Source organism: Gorilla gorilla, chromosome 14 (assembly GCF_029281585.2).
Source record: "Gorilla gorilla gorilla isolate KB3781 chromosome 14, NHGRI_mGorGor1-v2.1_pri, whole genome shotgun sequence".
NCBI lineage: Eukaryota > Metazoa > Chordata > Mammalia > Primates > Hominidae > Gorilla > Gorilla gorilla.
In genome coordinates this window covers 49,425,489-49,448,929 of record NC_073238.2, presented here as the reverse complement: position 1 = coordinate 49,448,929, position 23,441 = coordinate 49,425,489, and the positions used below count along the sequence as shown (strand labels likewise).

Genomic DNA, 23,441 nt, shown 5'->3' with positions numbered 1-23,441 from the left:
TGAGGTGGGTGGATCACGAGGTCAGAAGTTCGAGACAAGCCTGGCCAATGTGGTGAAACCCCATCTCTACTAAAAATACAAAAATTAGCTGGGTGTGGTGGCACATGCCTGTAGTCCCAGCTACTCAGGAGGCTGAGGCAGAAGAATCACTTAAACCTGGGAGGTGGAGGTTGCAGTGAGCCGAGATCGAGCCACTGCACTCCAGCCTGGGCAACAGAGTGAGACTCCATCTCAAGAAAAAAAAAACAAAAAAAGAATTCAAAATCTGGATCATCTTCTCTCCCACCTCTCAGTATTTCATTTCTTCAATTTTCTATTGTTCTCTGGATTGGCAACTGTGACACAGCCTGACAAAGTAATCACTAAACTCTGGTTCCTTTCTTCCTGGGTCCACATCTGTATTACATTTCCAGCCTCTCTTATAGCTAAGTGTGACTATTTAACTGAGTTCTAGCCAATAAAATGTGAACAGAAAAGTTGTAGATTGTTTTTAGTCCTGACCCACAGGAAAAGCACTCATGCACATTTTCCATGCTCTTTCCCCAAGCCAGCAACACAGAATCCACAGAAGGAAGACAATGGAGCTACAAGGTGGGAGAAGCTGCCTGGGTCTCTAAATCACTGTAAGATAATCAACTGCTTGGGAAAACCTATTTGGATTTTAAGTGAACATGAAATAAACTACTAGCCTGGTAAGTGACTAGAATTTCATTATTTATCAGTTATGGCAGCTACTGTTACCATAATTAATATAGAAATCAAATGAACCATTTATGTCGGTACCATTCATCTGCAAAAGGTCTCTTCTAACATTAGCCTCCAAGAGCCACACTCCATAACAAAAGACACAGGATTGTTGATCCCCTCACCCTATCTGCCTCAGTCCAGGGAAGGAAAAAGTAAAATGACCTAAACTCAAAAGGAAGCTAGGGCATCTGTTCTGCAGCTGTGTTTGCAAAACACTTAAATATGACTGAAAAAGGTCAAATGGCTATTTAAAAAAAAATACAGGGCTAATGAGTATTATGGGACTATGGAAGGGAAGGTTTAAATCTCTTCCAACTCAAGCCTCGCCCAAGAAAAGGAGGCCTTAAGTGTTCCTTTGCTCCCAATCAGGAAAGAACAAATGACAAAGCATTGGCCTTGAAATAGATCTCTGCTACAAGGAGCTGGTAAACATATGTCTAAATTAGTCTATCTAAAGGCCAGCTCAGTGCCTCATGCCTGTAATCCCAGCAGTTTGGGAGGCCAAGGCAGGAGGCTCATTTGAACTCATGAGTTCGAGATAAGCCTGGGCAACACAGCAAGACTTCATCTCTACTTAAAAAAAAAAAAAAATTAGCTGGGCATAGTGGCAGGCTCCTGTAGTCCCCAGTTACTCAAGAAGGGGAGAATGACTTGATTCCTGGAGATCAAGGCTGCAGTGAGCTTCTGCCACTGCATTCTAGCCTGAGCAACAGAGTGAGACCTGGTCTCGAAAAAGTGAACTAATTAATTAAGTAGGCTATCTGAAATTTAGAATATTCTCTTAACTGTGCCACTACTACTTCAGCTACCAAAGAAATCCATGCCCTCTTGATTATCTCCTCCAATGCAAACGTTTATACAGATGCTTAATTCTAGGTTCGGGGGAAACTTGAAGATGCTGTGCATACACCGCAGTAGAGATGAGTCAACTTCCTCCTGTAGTTTGCTTTAAAACAATACTTACCAGTACATTTTGTTGCACAGCAGTCAAGAGATTAAAAAAAAAAAAACGCCATCCATCACCTTAGGCAGGAAATGGTGCACTGGCCCTGTACATCACATGATTTTGTTCCTTATAGGACTTCTAATGAAAGACCTAGCTCTGTGGGTTTAGTTCAGGAAAGGCTTCAGTGGGACATTTACTGGAAAAACTAACATCATAATTACCTTTAAGATCTAGAGACCTCAGTTTTTAGTGCTGATTTGCTTTATATCTTGAGTTTGACAGGATTTCTGCCCACATGGATCGACAGTGTAATCTATTTTTTTTTTTTACAGAATCTTGTAATCATGCACATTATAGATGTATTAGCTTACTATACATTCCACTGAAATGTATTTAAATTTCTTTCTTCACAAAACAATCTTTTTGTGGGATGGCCAAAGATACTTCTTCTTGCTGGGTGTGGTGGCTCATGCCTGTAATCCCAACACTTTGGGAGGCCGAGGCAGGCGGATCACTTGAGGTCAGGAGTTCAAGACCAGCATGGCCAACATGGTGAAGCCCTGTCTATACTAAAAATACAAAAATTAGCTGGGTGTGGTGGCATGCACCTATAGTCCCAGCTACTTGGGAGGCTGAGGCAGGAGAGTCACTTGAGCCTGGGAGGCGGAGGTTGCAGTGAGCTGAGATTGCATCAGCCTGGGCAACAGAGTTAGGCTCTGTCTCAAAAAAAAAAAAAAAAAGATATTTCTTGTAACAAATTCAGAGTATATATGAAAACAGTAAAGAAAACAATAAAGAAAAGAAACCCCATAATTCTGTAACCCAGACATAATCATTATAAATATCATTTCATATACAGATTAATTACTATGCATATAAATCCATATATGACACACAGATATAAATGACAGGATGAGAGGAATACAATGGAAATTGTTCTCTATAAGGTAATTTATAGTTTGTTTAAGTCAACAATATATTGTGTATTTTTCAGTGTCATAAAATATAACTGATAAGAAAAATGGAGCATAATTGGCCGAGCGCAGTGGCTCACACCTGTAATTCTAGCACTTTGGGAGGCTGAGGTGGGAGGATCACTTGAGGTCAGGAGTTCAAGACCAGCCTGGCCAACATGGTGAAATCCTGTCTCTACTAGAAACACAAAAATTAGCCGGGCATGGTGACAAGCGCCTGTAATCCCAGCTACTCTGGAGGCCGAGGCAGGAGAATCACTTGAACATGGGAGGTGCAGGTTGCAGTGGGTGGAGGTTGCATCATTGCACTCCAAGCTGGGCGACAGAGCAAAACTCCGTCTCGAAAAAAAAAAAAAAAGTAGCATAATTGTTTTATCCATTAACTAATGTTAGCCATTTATGTAATTTCCAATTTTTTTTCTACCATAAATAAACTTTTCCTTTAGACGCATCTTTGGGCATAACCATGGTTATTTCCTTAGGATAAAAACTGAAATGATTGGGTTAAAAGCTTGAACTGACCTCCAAAAATATGTACATTTATATTTCTACTATTAAGGTATAAATGCATTTTACCAACCCTATGTATTATAATAATCAGAAAAATAGTCAATTTGGTATGTAAAAAGTAGATCTTATTTTCATTGACAAGAATTGCTGATCAATTGAAAGTTTCTAACCATTTATACTACTTCCAAGAACTTCCTGATACTGTCCTGTGACCCATTTTTTCCTTCTGTGTGTTCATCTTTTTTCTACTAATTATGAGATCCCTAATAATATCAGGAAAATTATTCCTTTGTCAACTCATTTACAAATATTTTCCACTTTCTGAATTTCAAGGGATTTTGTGGCATCAAAGGTTTTTTTTTAATTTTCTTGAATAAAATCTATCAAGTTTTGGTCCTGTCATTTCTTCATTTATACTTAATACTCATTCTTTCTACTATAGCATTTTAAAATGATTTTCATTTTAACTCATTTTTCATAATTATTTAATTGGTTGTGTTAAATCATATACAACACAGAAATTCATAAACTGTAGGGAAACAGAAAGTACAAGACTTAAAATTCTACTACCCAAAGGTAACACAATAAATAACAATAAACATTAGATATCTTTTTATGGAGAGTAAGAGAAGGTAATAAAGGAGAAGGGAAGAAAGAGGGAATAAAGAAGGATAGAAGAAACTCATACTAAATTTTATTTTAAATAAAAAGCATCAAATGTAATTTTACTCACATTTAACAGAAAAGAAAGAAAAGGACATGAAACAATAAAACAATTTTTAAAACTTCAGATGACTTTCTTTACCACATGAAGGGCTTTTTTTTTTTTTTTTGGAGACTGTGTGTTGATCAGTCCCCCAGGCTGGAGTGCAGTGGCTTGATCTTGGCTTACTGCAAGCTCCACCTCCTGCGTTCGGGCCATTCTCCTGCCTCAGTCTCCCCAGTAGCTGGGACTACAGGCGCCCGCCACCACACCCAGCTAATTGTTTGTATTTTTAGTAGAGACGGGGTTTCACCGTGTTAGCCAGGATGGTCTCGATCTCCTGACCTAGGGATCCACCCATCTCAGCCTCCCAAAGTGCTGGGATTGCAGGCATTAGCCACCGTGCCCGGCCAAAGGGCTTTTTTCTAATTAAAAATGTCTATGAGGCTTAAAAAATAATTATGAATAAAACAACAAAGTGTTACATAATTAACTAAACATTTCAATTTTAGAAAGTATCAATTTACTCTTTTATATTAAAGACAGATAATTACCATCCTCACAGTTTATGTCATCTAATTTTTGTGAGCTATATTGCTATTTGAACATCAAGGTTTAAAACACTTAAATTATTTTCATTGTAACACTGCTGTTATGTATGAATTGTTGGGTCTTCGTCTACTTCAAATGAATTCACTTCCTTGACCTTGTCTTTACCATTTGTGGTTTTTCTTTTGACTCAGCTCTCAATTGACTGGGGATGCCATTCAAGAGGAGATGAAGAAGTCTGTCTTCTGAATTCTGACCTGATGTCTACATACTTAACAATCTGGCAGGATATAATATTCTCGGGTCACACCTTCTTTCAGAACTTGCAGACACTGCATTATTTCTTTTGGCACTGAATTCAACTGGGAGAAGTCTGAGGCCAGCCAAATGTTTAACCATTTGAAAGTACTTCTTTTTTGCCTAGGTTTTCCATTTTCTTTTTAGGAACTCTTTTTTTTAATCACTAAACTTTTATTTAAATACTATATGTCTTAGTGTTATCATTCTCTGTCAAATTTTCCTAGAAGATGGTGTGCTTTTTCCGTACATTACTTAAGGGACTATATCTCATTTCCAAAAGGAAATTGTTTCAGGCCTTGACTTGATCCCTCAGTGTGATAAGTTAATACAAAAACTTGGAATCCCATTTTCATCACAGAACATCAATCTCAGTTCATTCTCCTTGTTTCAAAAAAGAACTATTTTCACTCACCAAAAGTCCTAAAGAAGAAAAACCAGGTATACCTAATCAATTCCTATCACTCTAATGTGGGGATTATTAAGGGAGAAATCTAGGAATTCCGTTGGCTTTGCAGGGATAGAAATGAGGGAAGGATACTTACAAAGTCACTCCAGAATCTCTGGGTTCTTTTTTTTCGCTGTCAATATTTTGCATGCATTGCTTTATGTGATGCTGCTTTCCTTGTCTGGTTACATTTGAATTTGTAGTTTTGGAGGGGGAGAGTCTCTATTTTACTATATAATGTTTATTTCATTAGGTTGGGACAAGGGAAATTCTTTCATCTCTCTTTATCGACTTGATCTGGAAGTCCACAATTCCAAATGTTTATTCTTTGTAAAATGTTTGTGGTTTTGGTTTTCTTTTTTTTGAGGGGGGAGGGGGCTGGGTGTGGTGATATGGTTTGAAGGCTTCTTCTCCACCTTCATTCCAGAAATTAAATAATTTCCCACTGCCAATTATTGAATAATTCATATTTTAATTATGTTTCTAGTATCTAAACATACATATATATAGATATACATGTATATCAGGATGTGTTTCTGTGCTTTCTATTCTACACCCCTTCTTTAAGTTTATTCCTTGATGTAAAGTCTACTAGACTTATTACAATAAATACTCATTATTCTTATTCTTCAAACTTCTACTGACATTTTTACTTATTTGTTCATCTGAGTTAGCTTTTGAAGAGTTTTTTTAACCTTTAAATAAAAATTATATTTTTTACCAGAATGACATTATGTTTACAAATTGATTACAATTTTATCTTTATATAATTGAGTCTTCCCATTAATGTACACAGCATAGCTCCCCATTTACTGCATTTTTAATTTTTTAATGGTTTTCAGGAAGCAATTTATAATTGTATTTACATTTCCAATTTCCTTTGGCTATCATTGTATATATTATTCTGTAGTAAGAAGCATTAGTTACTCAACTAGTAGATATTATTATACTTTCTGATCTTCAATCTGTCAGGACAGTTGTAATATTATTTCAGATTTTAACCTACATCTCCCCAGCATTTTATTTTGAGGCTAGAATGGAGGATAAGGTATAGGAACTCAATGCTATATGCACCAATGTTTACACGGAAACTATATCAAAACACAGTTCTGCATTAAGGGAGCATATGATAGGTTTGTTAGTGATTACTAGTGAAGCAAAACAGGGCATGTTTTGTGCTCCTGTAGTTTTATTTTATTTATTAATGACTGGATATTACCACTCCCATTTTTTAATTGATGGAAAAGTACTATGTATATGTGGGAAAAACCGAATGAATGAACACATAAAATATATAGAAAATGATATTACCAAGAATTAGAAGTGGACCTCTTACATGTCATCATAATGTACTATATTTTTCTTATAATTATTATAATCTGTCCTATAATTTGAAAAGGCTTTCCTTATTCAAAAGCTTCTCTCTCTATTTTATCTCAATGAGGTATGGGAAAGTTTGATTCATTTTGTTGGTTCCTTAAAAACATCAGCTTTGTAGTTAGTGATCCTTTCAACAGTTCAACAGTTTTTATTTTTCTAGTTTCTTCATGTTAGCCTCCACCCTTAGTAATTTGTACTTTCTACTTTACTTTATTGTACTTTAATTAATGTTGTAATATAAGTACAAAGTTCTTCTAACTTTTAATCTTTATTTTTCAGTAATGGAGGTATTTATTTCTGATAAGAGTTTTTGCTATGAAGTACAGAAAATTTTAGATAATTTCTAATTTTTCTTTTATTTTCTTCTATTCTCTAAAGGATATCTTCACACTGCTTCTTAATTTCTAAGTAGGTAAGATATTTTTGCATAATTTCTTTTTTTATTTCCAATTTTATCACATTATGGTCAGGAAGCAGTGTCCAATAAAATGTCTACTCTGTCTGCTTTGTTCATTTGATGGCCCAGGACATGACCCGCCTTTTTTTTTTTTTTTTTTGTACATCTTCTTTAGCCATGAAGTATATCCTCAAAATATGTAAGATTGAACATATATCTGTTGAGCCAAGTTTTATGAATCTATTACTCAATTTCTCTATATCTGTATGTATTATCAATTGGTCCCATTCTGAGAGAGATATGTCATCTCTACCATTATTATATTTTATCAAGTTCTTTTGCATCTCAAATGAATTTTGCTTTATATTTTTGACATCGCTATTTGATGTTTTCAGGTTTATGAACTTAACACCATCTACTTAAATTGTTCCTTTCAAAATACAGAATGTCCTTCCACATTCTCTTCTGAACTTTTAACCTCAGGTTCAACTCATCGTGTTTTGGGCTTTCAAATCCCATCTGATTTTTACAGTGATAACAAATTTCTGCTTTACTTTTGTTTGCTGTACGTTTCTTTACTCAGTTTTTTTTTTTAACATAATAAATATTCATGTAGCCACCAACCAACTTAGTAAGTATTTCTGGATACCTGTCCATCATCCCATTCTTCACACTCTACTTCGGGATAACCAATAATCATAAATTTTGTTTTTTATTCCCATGTACGTCTTTATACTTTTAATTAGATGAATATCTATTCATATGCAATTTACAATTTTGTCTTCACATATTTTTGAAATTGCAATAAATTGCATCATTATTATGTATCCTTCTGCAACTTGCTTTACTGCTTTATATTTGATTTGTGCAAGGTAACTTTACATCATTCATTTTCAGTTCTGAATATATCCAACTGTATGAATATACCTTAGTTTATTTATCTGTTCTCCTGTTCTATGTTGTTTCCAACTTTTAGTATTAGCAATGTTACAATGAACACTGTTCACACACATGAGACTTTCTCTACGTCAAGGAGAGAGTTCCTTAGTCATAGAGTATAAGTATCTTTATCTTTTTCAAAAATTGTAAATTGTTCTTCAATGTGATTGTACCAGTATATAATTCCACCAGTGACTGGAAAGTTACCACTGATGTACATCCTTTGTCAACACTTGATACTGTCAACAGTTTTAAAATTTACCATCCTGATGAGCATTAAATGCATGTTTTATTTGCACTTTCTTGATTACTACTGAAGTTGAGTATATTAACCATATGTTTACTGCTAACTCAAGTTTCCTCTTCAGTGAATTGTCTGTTTATATTCTTCATGATCCTAACAGATTTTCTCTTTCTAATTTATTTGCACGATTTTTTTCATATGTTTAGGATACAAATCCACTGTATCCTAGATAAACTGCAAATATCTTCTTTCACTTTGTGCCTTGTCTTTTCACTTTTTATGGTATCTTTTAAAGTACTTTTTATTCTAATGGTCAAATTTGTCTTTTTGCTGTATGATTTATGTGTATTTATTGTTTTAGAAATCCTTCCTTAATCCAAGGTGATAATACTATTATCCTGCACTTTCAAAGAGTTTTAAATTTTGTTTTTCACATTTTTACTAGCTTTACTGAACTATAATACACATACCACAAAATTCACACACTTTGCAAATGAACAATTCATTTAAAAATTATATAGAGTCATGCCACTATCATTACAATACAGTTATAGGTCATTTTTATCATCCTCAACAGTTCCCTGTGCCCACTGGCAGTTAATTCCCACTCCCATTGCTAGCTCCATATAACCACTTATTTGCATTCTGGACATTTCATATAAACAGAAGCATATAGTATATAGTTTTTGCATCTGGCTTCTTTCACTTAGCATAATAGTTTTAGGACTCATTATGTCATAGTATGCATCAGTAGTTTGTTCCCTTTTAATTGCACAATAGTATTCCACTGTATAGACATAAAACATTTTGTTTGTCCATTCATCAGCTGATTGACTTTTGGATTGTTTCTAGTTTGGAGCTACTATTAATAATAGTACTGGCTGGGCACAGTGGCTCACGCCTGTAATCCCAGCACTTTGGGAGGCTGAGGTGGGCAGATCATCTGAGGTCAGGAGTTTGAGACCAGCCTGACCAACATAGTGAAACCCCATCTCCACTAAATATACAAAAAAATTAGATGGGCATGGTGGCACGCACCTGTAGTCCCGGCTACGTGGGAGGCTTAGGCACAAGAATCGCTTGAACATGGGAAGCAGAGGTTTCAGTGAGCGGAGATCGTGCCACTATACTCCAGCCTGGGTAACAGAGTGAGACTCCATCTCAAAATAATAATAATAGTAATAATAGTACTAAGAACATTCACGCGAAGTCTGGCTATGAACATGCTATCACTTCTTTTGGATACATTCCAAAGTATGGTAATACTTTTTAAGAAATTAGGAAATCCTTTTGGAACATGGCTGCAGGATTCTACATTCCATCAGCAATGCATAAGCATTCAGTAAGTAGTCTATGCTGTGGTTTTGTTTTCGTTCAGTTCTAACTAACGTCTAATGTTCTTTATGATTTCTTTTTTGACTCAGGGATTAGTTACGTTCTTTACTTCCAAATACCTTGCAATTTCTCAAACCTCTTTCATTCAAATTTAATTCTGTGTGGTCAGATAATATACTCTGTTTGATTTATTAGTTTTTAAATTTACTGAGACTTGTTTTATATTTTACAGCCCAACTCATAATACATTTTGGAGAATGCTGCATATGCACTTGAAAACAATTTTGCTAGCTTTAAGTGGAGTGTTTCATAAATGCCAAAATATTACCCAATAGGATGTCGAACAGGGGTGGTGAAAGCAGGCTTTTGTTAATTGTTAGTTTTTCAAAGGGGATGCTTCTGACATTTCATTACTAAATAGGACTGTGGAAAGTTTTCAGTAGACATATGTTACCAGATTTAATAAATTATTTTCTATTTGTGGTTTGCTAAAAATTTTTATGACAAATGATACTGAATTTTATGAAAATTTTTTGCACACATCATAATTATATAGCTATTCTCCTTTGTTAATAAATAGATGAAATGTTGTCCTGATGTTAAACCACCTTTACGTTCTATGACTACCCTCAATTTGGTTATGCTGTATACTTTTTAAAAAGTAACTGATAGACTCATGTTCATAGGGGAGATTGACCATAAATTTCCCTTATAATTGGATAATCCATATCCAATTTTGGTATCAAGGTTGTATGAATTATATTAGGTGAAATAGTGGCCGATTCCTTCTTTAGCTAGTCATGGAAAAGTATTTTATAAGTGAATAATACGGCTTTTTGGCCTTGCCGTTACTCTGTTTAATAGTCTTGCTTTCTGTTTCATTCACTTCTGCCCTTTACTATTTCTTTTGCCTTCTTAGGCTGACAATTAATGAGCATAACTGAGAACCTAGAAAAATGAAAACCTAAGTACCTTTCTGCTTTTAATATAAATATTCACAACTATGAATTTTCTCTAGTATCATTTAGACCAAATCTCACAAGTGTAAATATACATAATTTTAAATATTTTTACTGCATTTTATAATTTGTATAATGAATAACTTCCTGTTATAGTTATTTAGAAGATATATATATTTCTATTTTCTAAGTTTAATTTTTGTCATTGATTTCTTGTTTAATTGCACTGTTTGCAGAGAAAGTCATCTGTATGACAATTTGTTTAAATTTGTTGAGCCTACTTTATGGCCTCATTTTAAATAATTTCTATAGTTTTGTGTGCTTGAAAAGAACGTGTATGACACTCAAGCCAATGGATTTTTTTTTCAAATTATACTTTTGAGATTTTTTTGTAATTGATCTTTTAAGGACAAAAATATGTTAAAATTTGTAAAATACTCTTCCAAATTTAGTCAATAATAGATTTCTACAACTCACCTACACTAAGGGTATATGCATTTGAAACTTTTACATTCCTAAGTGAATTACACCTTTTTCATAATATGGTGGCCCCCTTCATCCTCATTAATTTTTTTGCCTTAAAGTTTATTTTTATATATTTAAATAATGCAATAACAGCTTTTATCATTTAATTTTTAGAATAAGTAATACACTTACCTAGTTAAAAATATATGACATAAAAAAATACATAGAGATTTTACACCCAACTCATCCCTTACATTTCCACATCACTCACAGCTCCCCCATACAAGTGAACACTTTATAATTTCTCATTTCCCTACCACTTTACCCTTCTCTTTTAAATGCACTTTATTTTTAGAGCAGTTTTAGGTTCTCAGTAAAATTGAGCAGAATGTAGGGAGTCCCATATGTCCCTACCCCTACATATACACAGCTTTCCCCACTGTCAACATCCCTCACCAGAGTGGTACATTTGTTATAACTGCCTATTAATTTTTTAAATGCAAATAAAAATATATCATTTGTTCCATTCCTTTAACAGACAGCATTTTTTAAAAGTATATCATCACTCTATTCATCAGAGATGGCACCTTTATTAGCACTAAAATCACTAAGTATTTGGGTCAATCTACGGACTGCACTTTGCTCTGTTTATTCACAAATATGTACTATATTGTTTTCTTTACTAAAATATTATATTTCTTTTAATATTATATGGCTAACTTCCCTTTGTTGTTCTCCTTGTCCTTGTTGGGTTCTGGAGTTTCACTTTGTGGTAAGATTTCATGCTAATTTTCCCTGATTAGAATTCACTTTACTTCCAAAATCTGAGAAATCAGGTCTTTCATCAATTTTGTAAAACTTTAGTAATTTACTTTAAATATTGCCTCTTCCTCATTCTCTCGTCCCCTTTTCTATAACTCTTATTAGCCATATTTGAAACCTTTCCTTTTTTCTCCCTCTCTTAATGTCATGGTTGTAATCTTGTTTATTGGTGTTGATTTCTAGGTAATTTCTTCAGTTCTATCCCTCAGTTCACCAATTCTTTCTGAAGCTTTGTCTAATCTGTTTAATGTTTCCATATAGGTGTTCATTGTAATTACTACCTTTTCATTTTCACAAGTTACTTAGGGTTTTTTTTAATTACATGGTTTATTTTTAAATTACCTTGTTTTTAAAGTCGTTTCTTTTAGTATGCTTGATTTTCATTTCTGGACTGTGAGAATTTCCCTTACTTTTGTGTGCACACCTATATATTTAATAGGATTTTTGACATATTTTTATCTAACATTTCTAAGTTTTTAGTAGATCAAAGTGTTTCAGGATATCTAGTTTTTACACTCATCACTTTTCTAAGAACTCTTTTTTTTTATTATACTTTAAGTTTTAGGGTACATGTGCACAATGTGCAGGTTTGTTACATATATATACATGTGCCATGTTGGTGTGCTGCACCCATTAACTCATCATTTAACATTAGGTATATCTCCTAATGCTATCCCTCCCCCCTCCCCCCACCCCACAACAGGCCCCGGTGTGTGATGTTTAAGGAGAAACATCACACACATTGTTCAATTCCTACCTATGAGTGAGAACATGTGGTGTTTGGTTTTGAACTCTTAATAGCCACATGTGAAGTCTCTTATTTTCTAAGGCTTTATCTTTTCTCTCACTCTCTATTTTTCATCCATGCTTTCAGATCTTCCATTAAGTAGGGTGAAGGGTTAAAAAATCATTAGCTAAAAGAGCAGAATATTATCATTGGTGCTCTATTTGAATTTCAAAAGCTCTTTGTATAAATGAAATTCAGATGTTCCACAACAGCCTCAACCATAGTTTTACTTCACTGGGTACACAGTTTGATGATTCTCTCATCCTGCCTCTGGCTAGTAGGCCCCTTTACATGAGTTGCTATTTTTCACTATCCACAGAGTCAAGGTCAAATCTCATGGCTGTGAATTTTAAATGATGAGATCCCTGCAGGCAGTGTCAGGCACAGCACCCTTTAAACTTACTGACTTGTAGCATAAAACTTAGCAAGCTATAAGTCCTGCACCATGAGCCCCTGGAGCCAGCATGATAGCACTTCAATCTTCCTACACACTGACCCACAAGTTTAAAGTCAAAAAGATTTATCCCATTTCAGATCTTCTTGGCTTTTAGTGGACTGAAATAGGTGAATTAAAGTTCGTTTTGAAGTCTTAAACTTTTAAGTGACTGTCTGTTTCTCCTGTAATTTCTAGTTTATGAATGTTTCTATTTTATCATTATAAAGAATTCTTGTTTATCTAATGGTTATTGCTTTTTGGCATGTATTCTAATTTGTCCAATACTAAGATCATGGTTCCTACTTTCTGCTTTTTTTTTATTATTATACTTTAAGTTTTAGGGTACATGTGCACAATGTGCAGGTTAGTTACGTATGTATACATGTGCCATGCTGGTGTGCTGCACCCACTAACTCATCATCTCGCATTAGGTATACCTCCCAATGCCATCCCTCCCCCCTCCCCCCTCCCCCCACCCCTTTCTGCTTTCTTTGTACTTATATAATAAAACCTTACTCATCCTTTTACTTTCAACCTTTCAAAACCACTTTGGTTTTTTGGTATGTTTCTTGCATATAGAACTGGGTTTCATTACTGTGATCAATTGTGATATTTTTCTTACAACAGGTGATTTATAAAAGCTTTTACTTTTTTTTATTTTATGTTATGCTTACTGATCTTTACGGATTTTTCAAAGTTCCATTACATACATTGTTCTTAGTTTTATCCATACAGATCTTAAATATTTTGAAAGCTTTATAATTTTATAGAACTGCTTATCTTTTTAACTGTGAAAGAATAAGTAATCCTCCATCTGTTTAAAAAGGGTATTTCCCTACTATGAGAAATGTAAATGTCAGCATATTTACTCTTAATTTTTTCCTTTCATCTACATCATCAAATTTTAGTCAATAGGCCTATATTTGTAATATTTCATCTGTCCACTTACATGGAAATTCTGACTCTTCGCACTTGCTCTACTTTCCTTCTTTTCTCAGTCCCCTCCCAATTCATTACGGTTGTGTCATTTGTACATTATTAGCATATATAAAAAGTAAATTCTGGTCTGTCACAGTAATATGAACATTTATTTTAGTCTTAGTTTTATGGTTAAATTTATTCAGTGCTCACCAGCGGTCCTTAGCAATAGTTTCCCCAGTCATTCCTAGTTGGTTGGACTTTATTCCCCGCAATTTCCTCAAGATTTAGTCACAGAAATAATTTGCTGTATGGCTAAAAAATATTTGACAGCATCCTTTTTACTTAAAGGATAGTTTGGCTCCCACTTTCTTCATTTAATTATGATTGTTATAGTTTTTTGTATTGAAGGTTATTTTAGAGTCTAAAGCCAGACTCATTTTTCTCCTTATTTGTGCAATATTATACAAAGTATTCTTCTATTTAGGTCCAGTAACGCACTTTGATGCTAACCATTCTAGGTCAGTTTTCCCTGGCACACAATATGTCCTCTAAATAAAAATGGCAAAATCTTACATCTAGACTTCACTGAATTATAGATTTAAATATTTGTTTTGTTCCATTACTCTGCTTTTCTTATTTGGGAACTCCATTTATGCCATTATTATTATTTTGGCTTTTTTTTTTTTTTTTTTTTTGAGATGGAGTATCTCTCTGCTGCCCAGGCTCTGGAATGCAATGGCACGGTCTCAGCTCATTGCAACCTCCACCTCCCGGGTTGAAGCAATTCTCCTGCCTCAGCCTCCCGAGTAGCTGGGATGACAGGCACCCGCCACCATGCCCGGCTATTTTTTGTATTTTTGGTAGAGACGGTGTTTCATCATGTTGGCCAGGCTGGTCTCAAACTGCTGACCTCGTTGATCTGCCCACCTCGGCCTCCCAAAGTGCTGGGATTACAGGCTTGAGCCAGCACACCTGGCCAATTTATGCCATTATGGTAATTTGTTTTTCTCCCATGTCGCTCATTTTCTTTCTAATCCTAAACTCATATTTTCATCTATTCATAATATTTGCATTTTTTTCAGTTTTATCTTCTGTGTATTTCACTATGCTACTAGCCAGAGTTTTGCCTTTGAGCAATTTCCAATTTTATTTTTTTGTGTATAGTTATTTTCTTCCAGTATTTGTCCAATGTTTTATTAGCTCATAACTAAATACTTCCATGCTATCTGTGTTAGTCTATTCTCATGCTGCTATGAAGAAATACCCAAGATTGGCTAATTTATAAAGGAAGGAGGTTTAATTGACTCACAGTTCTGCATTGCTGGGGAGGCCTCAGGAAACTTACAATCATGGTGGAAGGCAAGGAGAAGTAGGCACCTTCTTCACAGGGCAGGAAGATGGAGTGAGGGAAAGCAGGGGAAATGCCAAATGCTTACAAAACCATCAGATCTCATGCGACTCACTGTTACAAGAACAGCAGGGGGGAAACTGCCCCCATGATCCAATTATGTCTACCTGGTCCCACCCTTCACAGGTGAGGATTACAATTCAAGATGAGATTTTAGGTGGGGGTACACAACAAAACCATATCACTATGTTAACATTTCTTACAACATTTTTTTTTCCAGATAGGGATCTTGCTACATTGCCCAGGCTGGACTCAAACTCCTGGGCTCAAGCAATCCTCCTGCGTAAGCCTCCGGAGTAGCTGGATTACTTCTCCAAATTCTGTTTAGTGGTTCTTTCTCAGAAGCTATGTATGTATGTATGTATGTATGAATGTATGCATTTGTTTATTTTTAACTTATGATAGTAAATTTTTAAATCAAAATGCTATGTATTCCATAGCAATATTTTTCTGCTAAGTGCTATTCATGTGCTGGTTACTTTAACTTATTTTTTCCGTGTTTTTTATCTGATTCACCTGCACTGATGATGTGCCAATTCTTTTGATGCAGTCTAATTTACGTGGACCATCCGTCTGCAGGACACTTCCATGCATATGTGTAAAAGAAGGGACAAGGGTAACCTTTTGCTTTCACAATCCAAAAACTTTCCTTTCTCTATAGCCACAGAGATAGACTGCTTGCCACAAATACAGCTCATCTGTGTAATTCTTTGTGATATATCTTCTCCTTTTCTGAAACCAATCTGATTCAAAAAAACTCTATCAGGCATGATATATGTATATCTATTATTTCAAACAAATGATGTATTTTTGTAATTTAAGGTGTGCCTCTCATCTTCAGAAACTCTACTTTCACTGACACTTCCTATTTGCTATAAGTGAACTCTCTCACCATTCTCTTTGCATTTTATCTTCTCTTTAGCCTTAACAGGTTTTACCCAACCTTAGCAACTTTAAGCAGCTGATACCCGTATTCTGGAGTTCATACATTTGCATCTATCTTCTACTTGTGATAACATTTGTGATAGAGAGTACATTTTTTACTTCTTGTTGTATCATTTATACATTTTACAGGAAAAAGGGGGAAAATAGGATATCTCAAACAGCATCTTTATACATGAAAATGCCTGCTTGTTATTTTTAATTTTGTATTAACTGAGTTTTCATCGTTTCGTAAATTTTTTAATGTGCTTTCTTGACATTTTTAGGAGGCTGCATCTTGGGCTACAATCCTTTAACTTTCTCCAGTCAGTTTATTTTAATTAACTGAAGTGAAAGAAGTGATCTTTATCTCTTAATATAAAAAGGGCATATGCTCCTTCACTCCCAGTACTCTGTCACCAAGTGTACTTACAGTTCCATATACCATATATATATATCCATATATGTGTGTATATATATCCATATATGTGTGTATATATCCATATATGTGTGTATATATCCATACATATATGTGTATATATATCCACACATATATGTGTGTATATATATATCCATACATGTGTGTATATATATATCCATACATATGTGTATATCCATGTGTATATATATATCCATACATATGTGTATATCCATATGTGTACATATATATCCATATATATGTGTACATATATATCCATATATATGTGTACATATATATCCATATATGTGTATGTATATATATATCCATATATATGTGTGTGTATATATCCATATATATGTGTGTATATATATCCATATATATGTGTGTGTGTGTGTGTGTGTATATATATATATACACACACACACACACACACATATATATCCTTTTCTACAACCCTGGCTTTGTTTGAACTATTCCTTATATCCATATCCATAGTATATCTAGTCTCCCTTACTTAATTATTCTTTGGTACCGAAATTTTAAAAATATTTAAACTTCCAGGCTATACAGCTTGTTAGACATGTCTTGTCTGAATTTTGTGCAGTTTTCATGATTATTACAAATAAGCGCTTTGCAAATTTAAGTAAGCACCAAAAAAAAAAAAAAAACAAGGGCAAAAATGAGGTTCTGATAGGAACCTCATCTAGTAACATTTAAATTATAGTTGCGCTACTTCCTTGGCTTCATTTGTAAGGAAAATATACTCTTAAAACATGCCTACACTGGATAGTGTAGCATGAATTGCAATCATTAAGCCAGCAGCAGTTTCTTACACAAAAAGTGTTCTTAGAAAGTATTCAAATTCTGGATTTGGGGAAAGAAATGAGGTATTCTAGCATCTTTAAGTCACAGAATTAATCAATAAGCCCTACTGTTAGAAACTAATAACAAATACTGACTCAGCATGTAAGCATAAGATCAACTCTCAGAAAGACCTCAACATATACACAGTATTTCCTTGTCAAGAAAGCTTTCCTTGAAATCATACCTATATGTGCATCATTGTATCTTGACAAAATATTTTATTACATCTTCAGAATAGATAATGCTTTCTTTTCAGGAAGAATATAGAAATAAACTAATTACTTAAATTGTAATTTTGTTTCACAATCTACTATTAATAAAATATATTTTATAAAACATTTTTACAATTTCTACCACAGAAAGCTATTATTTTCCACTGTTAGATTTTTCAAGTCAAATTTCATGTTACATTACACAGAAAACTCATAAAAACATAATCTCAACAGTTATTTCTAGAATGCATTATGACAAATATCAACTTACTTGTGACCTAAATGCTTCAGAAAGTATCCCAGAACCTTCAAAGCTTGAACCCAAATACTTTCACTTTTAGAAGCCAATAATTTGTAGATCACCCTACAAAATATATAAATTATCTTTTAAAAACTTACTAATATTAAAAACAAAAACACACTACATGATTTACAGATAAATTATACATATGTGAAATATAAAACTCTGAAGATTTTCTTCTCAGGATTATAATTCTTTGGAAAAATTAAAAACTAGCATGCTTTAATAATTTTTCTTTAAACAGTCCTTCAGCCATACACTCAAAAGGGCAATGTGACTGGTGTTCATAAGCACTGCCTCCCAACATACTAACACATGCTTAGTTAGGCCACATCTCTCTAAGAATTGGCCCCAACATTTAAACTTGCTAACCCTATTTTCTTTTTTAAAAATTTTTTTCTTAATTTTAATATAGAGGTGAGGTTTTGCCAAATTGCCCAGGCTAGTCTGGAACTCCTGAGTTTAAACGATTCGACCACCTCGGCCTCCCAAAGTGCTGGAATTACAGGCGTGAGCCACCTCCACCCTAACCCTGTTTTCTTGGTATAACTAATCAGATGATAGGTAGGCACCTGCCTAGTTATTTCTCCTTTTTGAGAATTTGGAATGAGGTCTAAGAAACAATATCTCCTCTTTGCTGGGCTCTTGAATTCAAAAACTGTTTAAAACAGAAGCTAGAACAGTAATGCTTTGTTTCTGTTCAGAAAGGCTAGTCAACATACAGAAGGAAGGATTAAACAGCTTACAGAAAGCAGCAGATAAAGCAAACTTGTTTCCTAATAGCCCTACAATTCCTGGTTCCTACTCTAAGATTTTTTTTTTATATACTTTAAGTTCTAGGGTACATGTGTACAACGTGCAGGTTTGTTACATATGTACACATGTGCCATGTTGGTGTGCTGCACCCCTTAACTCATCATTTACATTAGGTATATCTCCTAATGCTATACCTCCCCCCTCCCCCGACCCCACAACAGGCCCCGGTGTGTGATGTTCCCCTTCCTGTGTCCAAGTGTTCTCATTGTTCAATTCCCACCTATGAGTGAGAACATGTGGTATTTGGTTTTTTGTCCTTGCGGTAGTTTGCTGAGAATGATGGTTTCCAGCTTCATCCATGTCCCTACAAAGGACATGAACTCATCATTTTTTATGGCTGCATAGTATTCCATAGTGTATATGTGCCACATTTTCTTAATCCAGTCTGTCACTGTTGGACATTTGGTTTGGTTCCAAGTCTTTGCTATTGTGAATAGTGCCGCAATAAACATACGTGTGCATGTGTCTTTATAGCAGCATGATTTATAATCCTTTGGTAAGGTTTTTTTTAACAAGTATATTGTTCAGTTTTTACTTTAAAAGCTTTAGAGGTTTTCTGTTACTTGGAGCAAAATAGCCTCCACTAATATACAACTTAACCTATACAATCATTTCAAGTACTATATAAAAGTAGGGCCATATTCATTATAACATTTGTAAGTGTTTAGAAATTTTATTCCATATTTTTCTATTAAAAAAAGTAATTTGTTTCCATAAAGTAGAAGGGACAATGACAACTATATACACTGGCAACAAATTCTAGAATACAAGAAGGTTCTTTAGGGGCTGTAACATTATAGTGTGCTTTATTTTATTAAATATGTTTCTGAAAAAATAAAATGCCATGGCATATTTTGAGGTAAAGTACTCAGCTGAACAAGAGAATCTAGTAAAAGATGCAATATAATTTTCATAGTTTCAGTGATACAAAGGGGAACAAATAGCTTAAAGTTAAAGTCATTATTTTTAGTTTTTCCAAGAGCTTATACTATTAAAAAAGAAAAGATGTTATTGATACTGCTTCTTTTTCTCTTTTTTTCTTTTATGCTTTGCATTTCATCTATTAAAGAATAAACTATGAGAAAAATGATTATTTCCTTTGGAAGATTTTTTTTTCAAATCCCACATTCATAAATATGTATGGGTTTACACTGAAACCCATTTTCAAAACTTTTAGGAACCAAGATCAGTAATGAAAAAAGACAAGTCTGAGAATAGCAAAGTCAGACATGTCAAAAAAAAAAACACATTCAAGAAATCATAAGAAGCAACACTAAACAGCAAAAATAGTCTTGAGAACCAAAGTAAAAGCTCACAGTCTGGGCCAGGCATGGTGGCTCATGCCTGTAATCCTAACACTTTAGGAGGTCAAGGTGGGCAGACTGCCTGAGCGCAGAAGTTCAAGAGCATCCTGGGCAACATGGTGAAACCCTGTCTCTACCAAAATACAAAAAAAATTAGTCAGGTGTGGTGGCACATGCCTGTAGTGCCAGCTACTTGGGAGGCTAAGGCATGAGAATTGCTTGAACCCAGGAGGTGGAGGCTGCCGTAAGCCGAGATGGTACCACTGCACTCCAGCCTAAACAACAGAGCGAGACTCTGTCTAAAAAAAATAAAAAAATTAAAAAAACCCTCACAGTCTAAAAATGTGGCTACACTCAAATATAGAACTGGAAGTTCTCACAGAGTTTCTACTGTCTAGGAATAACTTCGAGTAGCAGGAAAAAAGGTATTAGACCCCACCCTGGGTCAAGAGAAATTATGACTAATGTTGAAACATGAAAATGTCTAGGGCCATCACACATCTACATACCTAGGGATGTGATACAGTATGAATAAGAAATTTACTTTGTTAATTAATGTTTACTTGTAATATACATTATTACTAAATAACAATAATCCTAATTCACCTGCTTAAGCTCACTATATTCAGTAAGCAAATGGTCTAAGCTATATTAGACAGGTAGCTGTCTATTCCTTTCTTTGAAATTTTCCAGATATAAAAACATCAAATTTTTAGCTGCTTACTTCAGTGTTCTGTTATTACAAGGGCTTCCTTAAGCCCAATTAGCATACCATCAGAATTAAACTGAGTTCATTCTTTTTGTTCAACTGTTATACTGAATTCAACTGTATGAATTACAACAGACCAGAATTTTCCTCCCAAAATACTTCATATACAACTGTTAGCCTTTAATGGCTATTTTCTAGAATACAGACATATAAATGCATTAGCCACTTTCAATATTTTCTATCTAATAAGCCTATTTTTTTCATCTTTTATACTATTCTGAACAAGCTTTCTCCACATTTTTGAAGTAGAAAAGCTGAAGTGTCAAGGAAAGGCCGTTTTTTAATCTGTGTGATTGTTTTTAACATACGGGTAACAATCTGACATGTTCTGCTCATGGTCAGCCATGAGCACAAGGCCTTTTAATCTGTTGTGCTTAATTAGTTCTTTCGTACCATACATTTAAAATACATGTAAATCCTAAAGATCTTACCAAATAGCACTCTCAATTGTAGGATCGTATTTCCGATGTGTCAAAATAATACAATTATATTTCTGCATTTCATCATATTAGACAATCTAAGTTTGGTATCTTCTACAAGAGTAATGTGGATATCTTCAACTGATTCACTGAATTTATCAGCTAATATAATAAACAAAGCAAAATCTAAGGACAACGACACTAATTATTCAACCTAAATATAAGTTCAGAAGAGTGAGTGTAATTGTACTACATTATTAGATTGAGCTATATGAAATTGCCATTATTTGGTAAAATCAGTTAAGTATCAACAGTTTTATATAGTTCAAACTCTAGAGTAAAAAATTATAGGCTGGGTACGGTGGCTTACGCCTGTAATCCCAGCACTTTGGGAGGCCAAGGCGGGTGGATCACAAGGTCAGGAGATGGAGACCATCCTGGCTAACATGGTGAAACCCCGTCTCTACTAAAACAAAATACAAAAAATTAGCCGGGCACTGTGGTGGGCGCCTGTAGTCCCAGCTACTCAGGAGGCTGAGGCAGGAGAATGGCGTGAACCCGGGAAGTGGAGCTTGCAGTGAGCTGAGATTGCGCCACTGCACACTGCACTCCAGCCTGGGCGACAGAGCGAGACTCTGTCTCAAAAAGAAAAAAAAATTATAGCAGTTGTTGATCACTAAATGTATAATCTTCTTCAAATAGATTGGCAGCCCTATGAATTATAAACTCAAAGGTAATACTCATATCACAACTGAGATATGCATATAGAGATAGTGATTGCTTCTCTAATTTGAAAAGGAGTTCTTCAAGTCTAGAAAGTTGTTATTCATTGATATAAATGGCCATGTAAAAAAGGCACTTAAAAAAGCCCTTGACAGTCACTGATATATTATTTCCAAACTCTTTTTCACAATAAAACTGTGGAAATTCACTGAGTTATACATGGCATAACCTCGATATCCTGCTCATCCCACTAATTAAAACTCCCGAAAAATAAAAACGAAGAATTCCTTAAAAAGCTAAATTATAGGGTTAAGTTCATAAAAATACTAATTAAGAAATTATATTTCACCTATCTACCAAGTTACATTTCAATTGCCACAACAAAAGTTGGTTTTCAGTTTCTTTTGGCTTTGGCCTGTTATTCCAAAACATCTTTCATCTCTATTATTTCCATTGCACTGCCACTGTCTCAAGTCATCATCTTTAATACTGATGAATAAAATAATCTCCCTGCTGATATTGCTACATCAGTTTGTCCTTCAACTCATGTTTCACACTGGTGATTGTAAATCTAACAAAATAGCAATCTGAGCACAACATTTCCCCTACTCAAAATTCTTTAATTTTCATCACCAGCTGAAAAAAAAAACCACTAAAGTTATTACCATTCTATGAACCTTCCAAATCTGGCTATAACCTCTCTTGGGCCTCATATCATAAAATTTCATTGTATCCTCTTTTGGTAAAATGTGCCTTGCTTTTTCGTGTCTTCTTGGGAAAAAAATGCTCTATTCACAATTTGTAATGTCCTTACTATAGCAAATACAATTTAATTACTCTTCTTAATTCCTGAGACTACTGTTTATACACTTCATCAGTTTCCTGAGTATTCGAGGATCAATAGCAGCATTCTCCATTTATTCTCTTATGTGCAAGACTTTGCTATATTTATTCAAATATTCATAGAATAGCAGTTATTCCAGGAGGAACAACTGTGCTCCATTAAAGTCTAATAGTAATACTAATATTATAATCATACCTTATTCCATTTCTTTGATCAAATGCTGGTATCATTGAGGCTGGGTGTTCCGACATTAAAGCCACCAGTAACTGTAGCACATCATGAATATTTTCATCCTGCATAAATCACCAATGTTGATTTAAAATTTTATTCTAAAGATTGGCTTAAATAATTAAAATAAAAGGCCCATAACATGTCCTACCTCATGCATCGTAAGTAGGTAATTTAATATACTCTGAAGTTCATCTTCCTTGACCCCTCGATCCTAATTTTTAAAAAATATTTTATTACTTTACATCTAAAATTAAAATTTTAATTTAAAAAAGATGTCAAAATAATCATTTTAAAAGAAAATAAGAGTTCGTTTAATGTAGTGATATTTTAATTAAAATCCCCACACATT

General features: G+C 34.3%; 1 protein-coding gene across 7 annotated transcripts in view; it reads right to left on the bottom strand.

Annotated features, from left to right (window-relative positions):
- Nucleotides 1–23,441, bottom strand: part of NBEA (neurobeachin) — a 723,498-nt gene that overhangs the window by 524,143 nt on the left and 175,914 nt on the right. For all 7 annotated transcript variants that reach the window (XM_055360199.2, XM_055360200.2, XM_055360202.2 and 4 more), the window contains 3 exons: nt 23,241–23,303; nt 23,057–23,154; nt 17,957–18,049 (listed from right to left, as the gene is read on the bottom strand). In XM_055360199.2, coding sequence (XP_055216174.2) covers nt 17,957–18,049; nt 23,057–23,154; nt 23,241–23,303 — 254 coding nt within the window. The remainder of the gene's footprint in view (nt 1–17,956; nt 18,050–23,056; nt 23,155–23,240; nt 23,304–23,441) is intronic.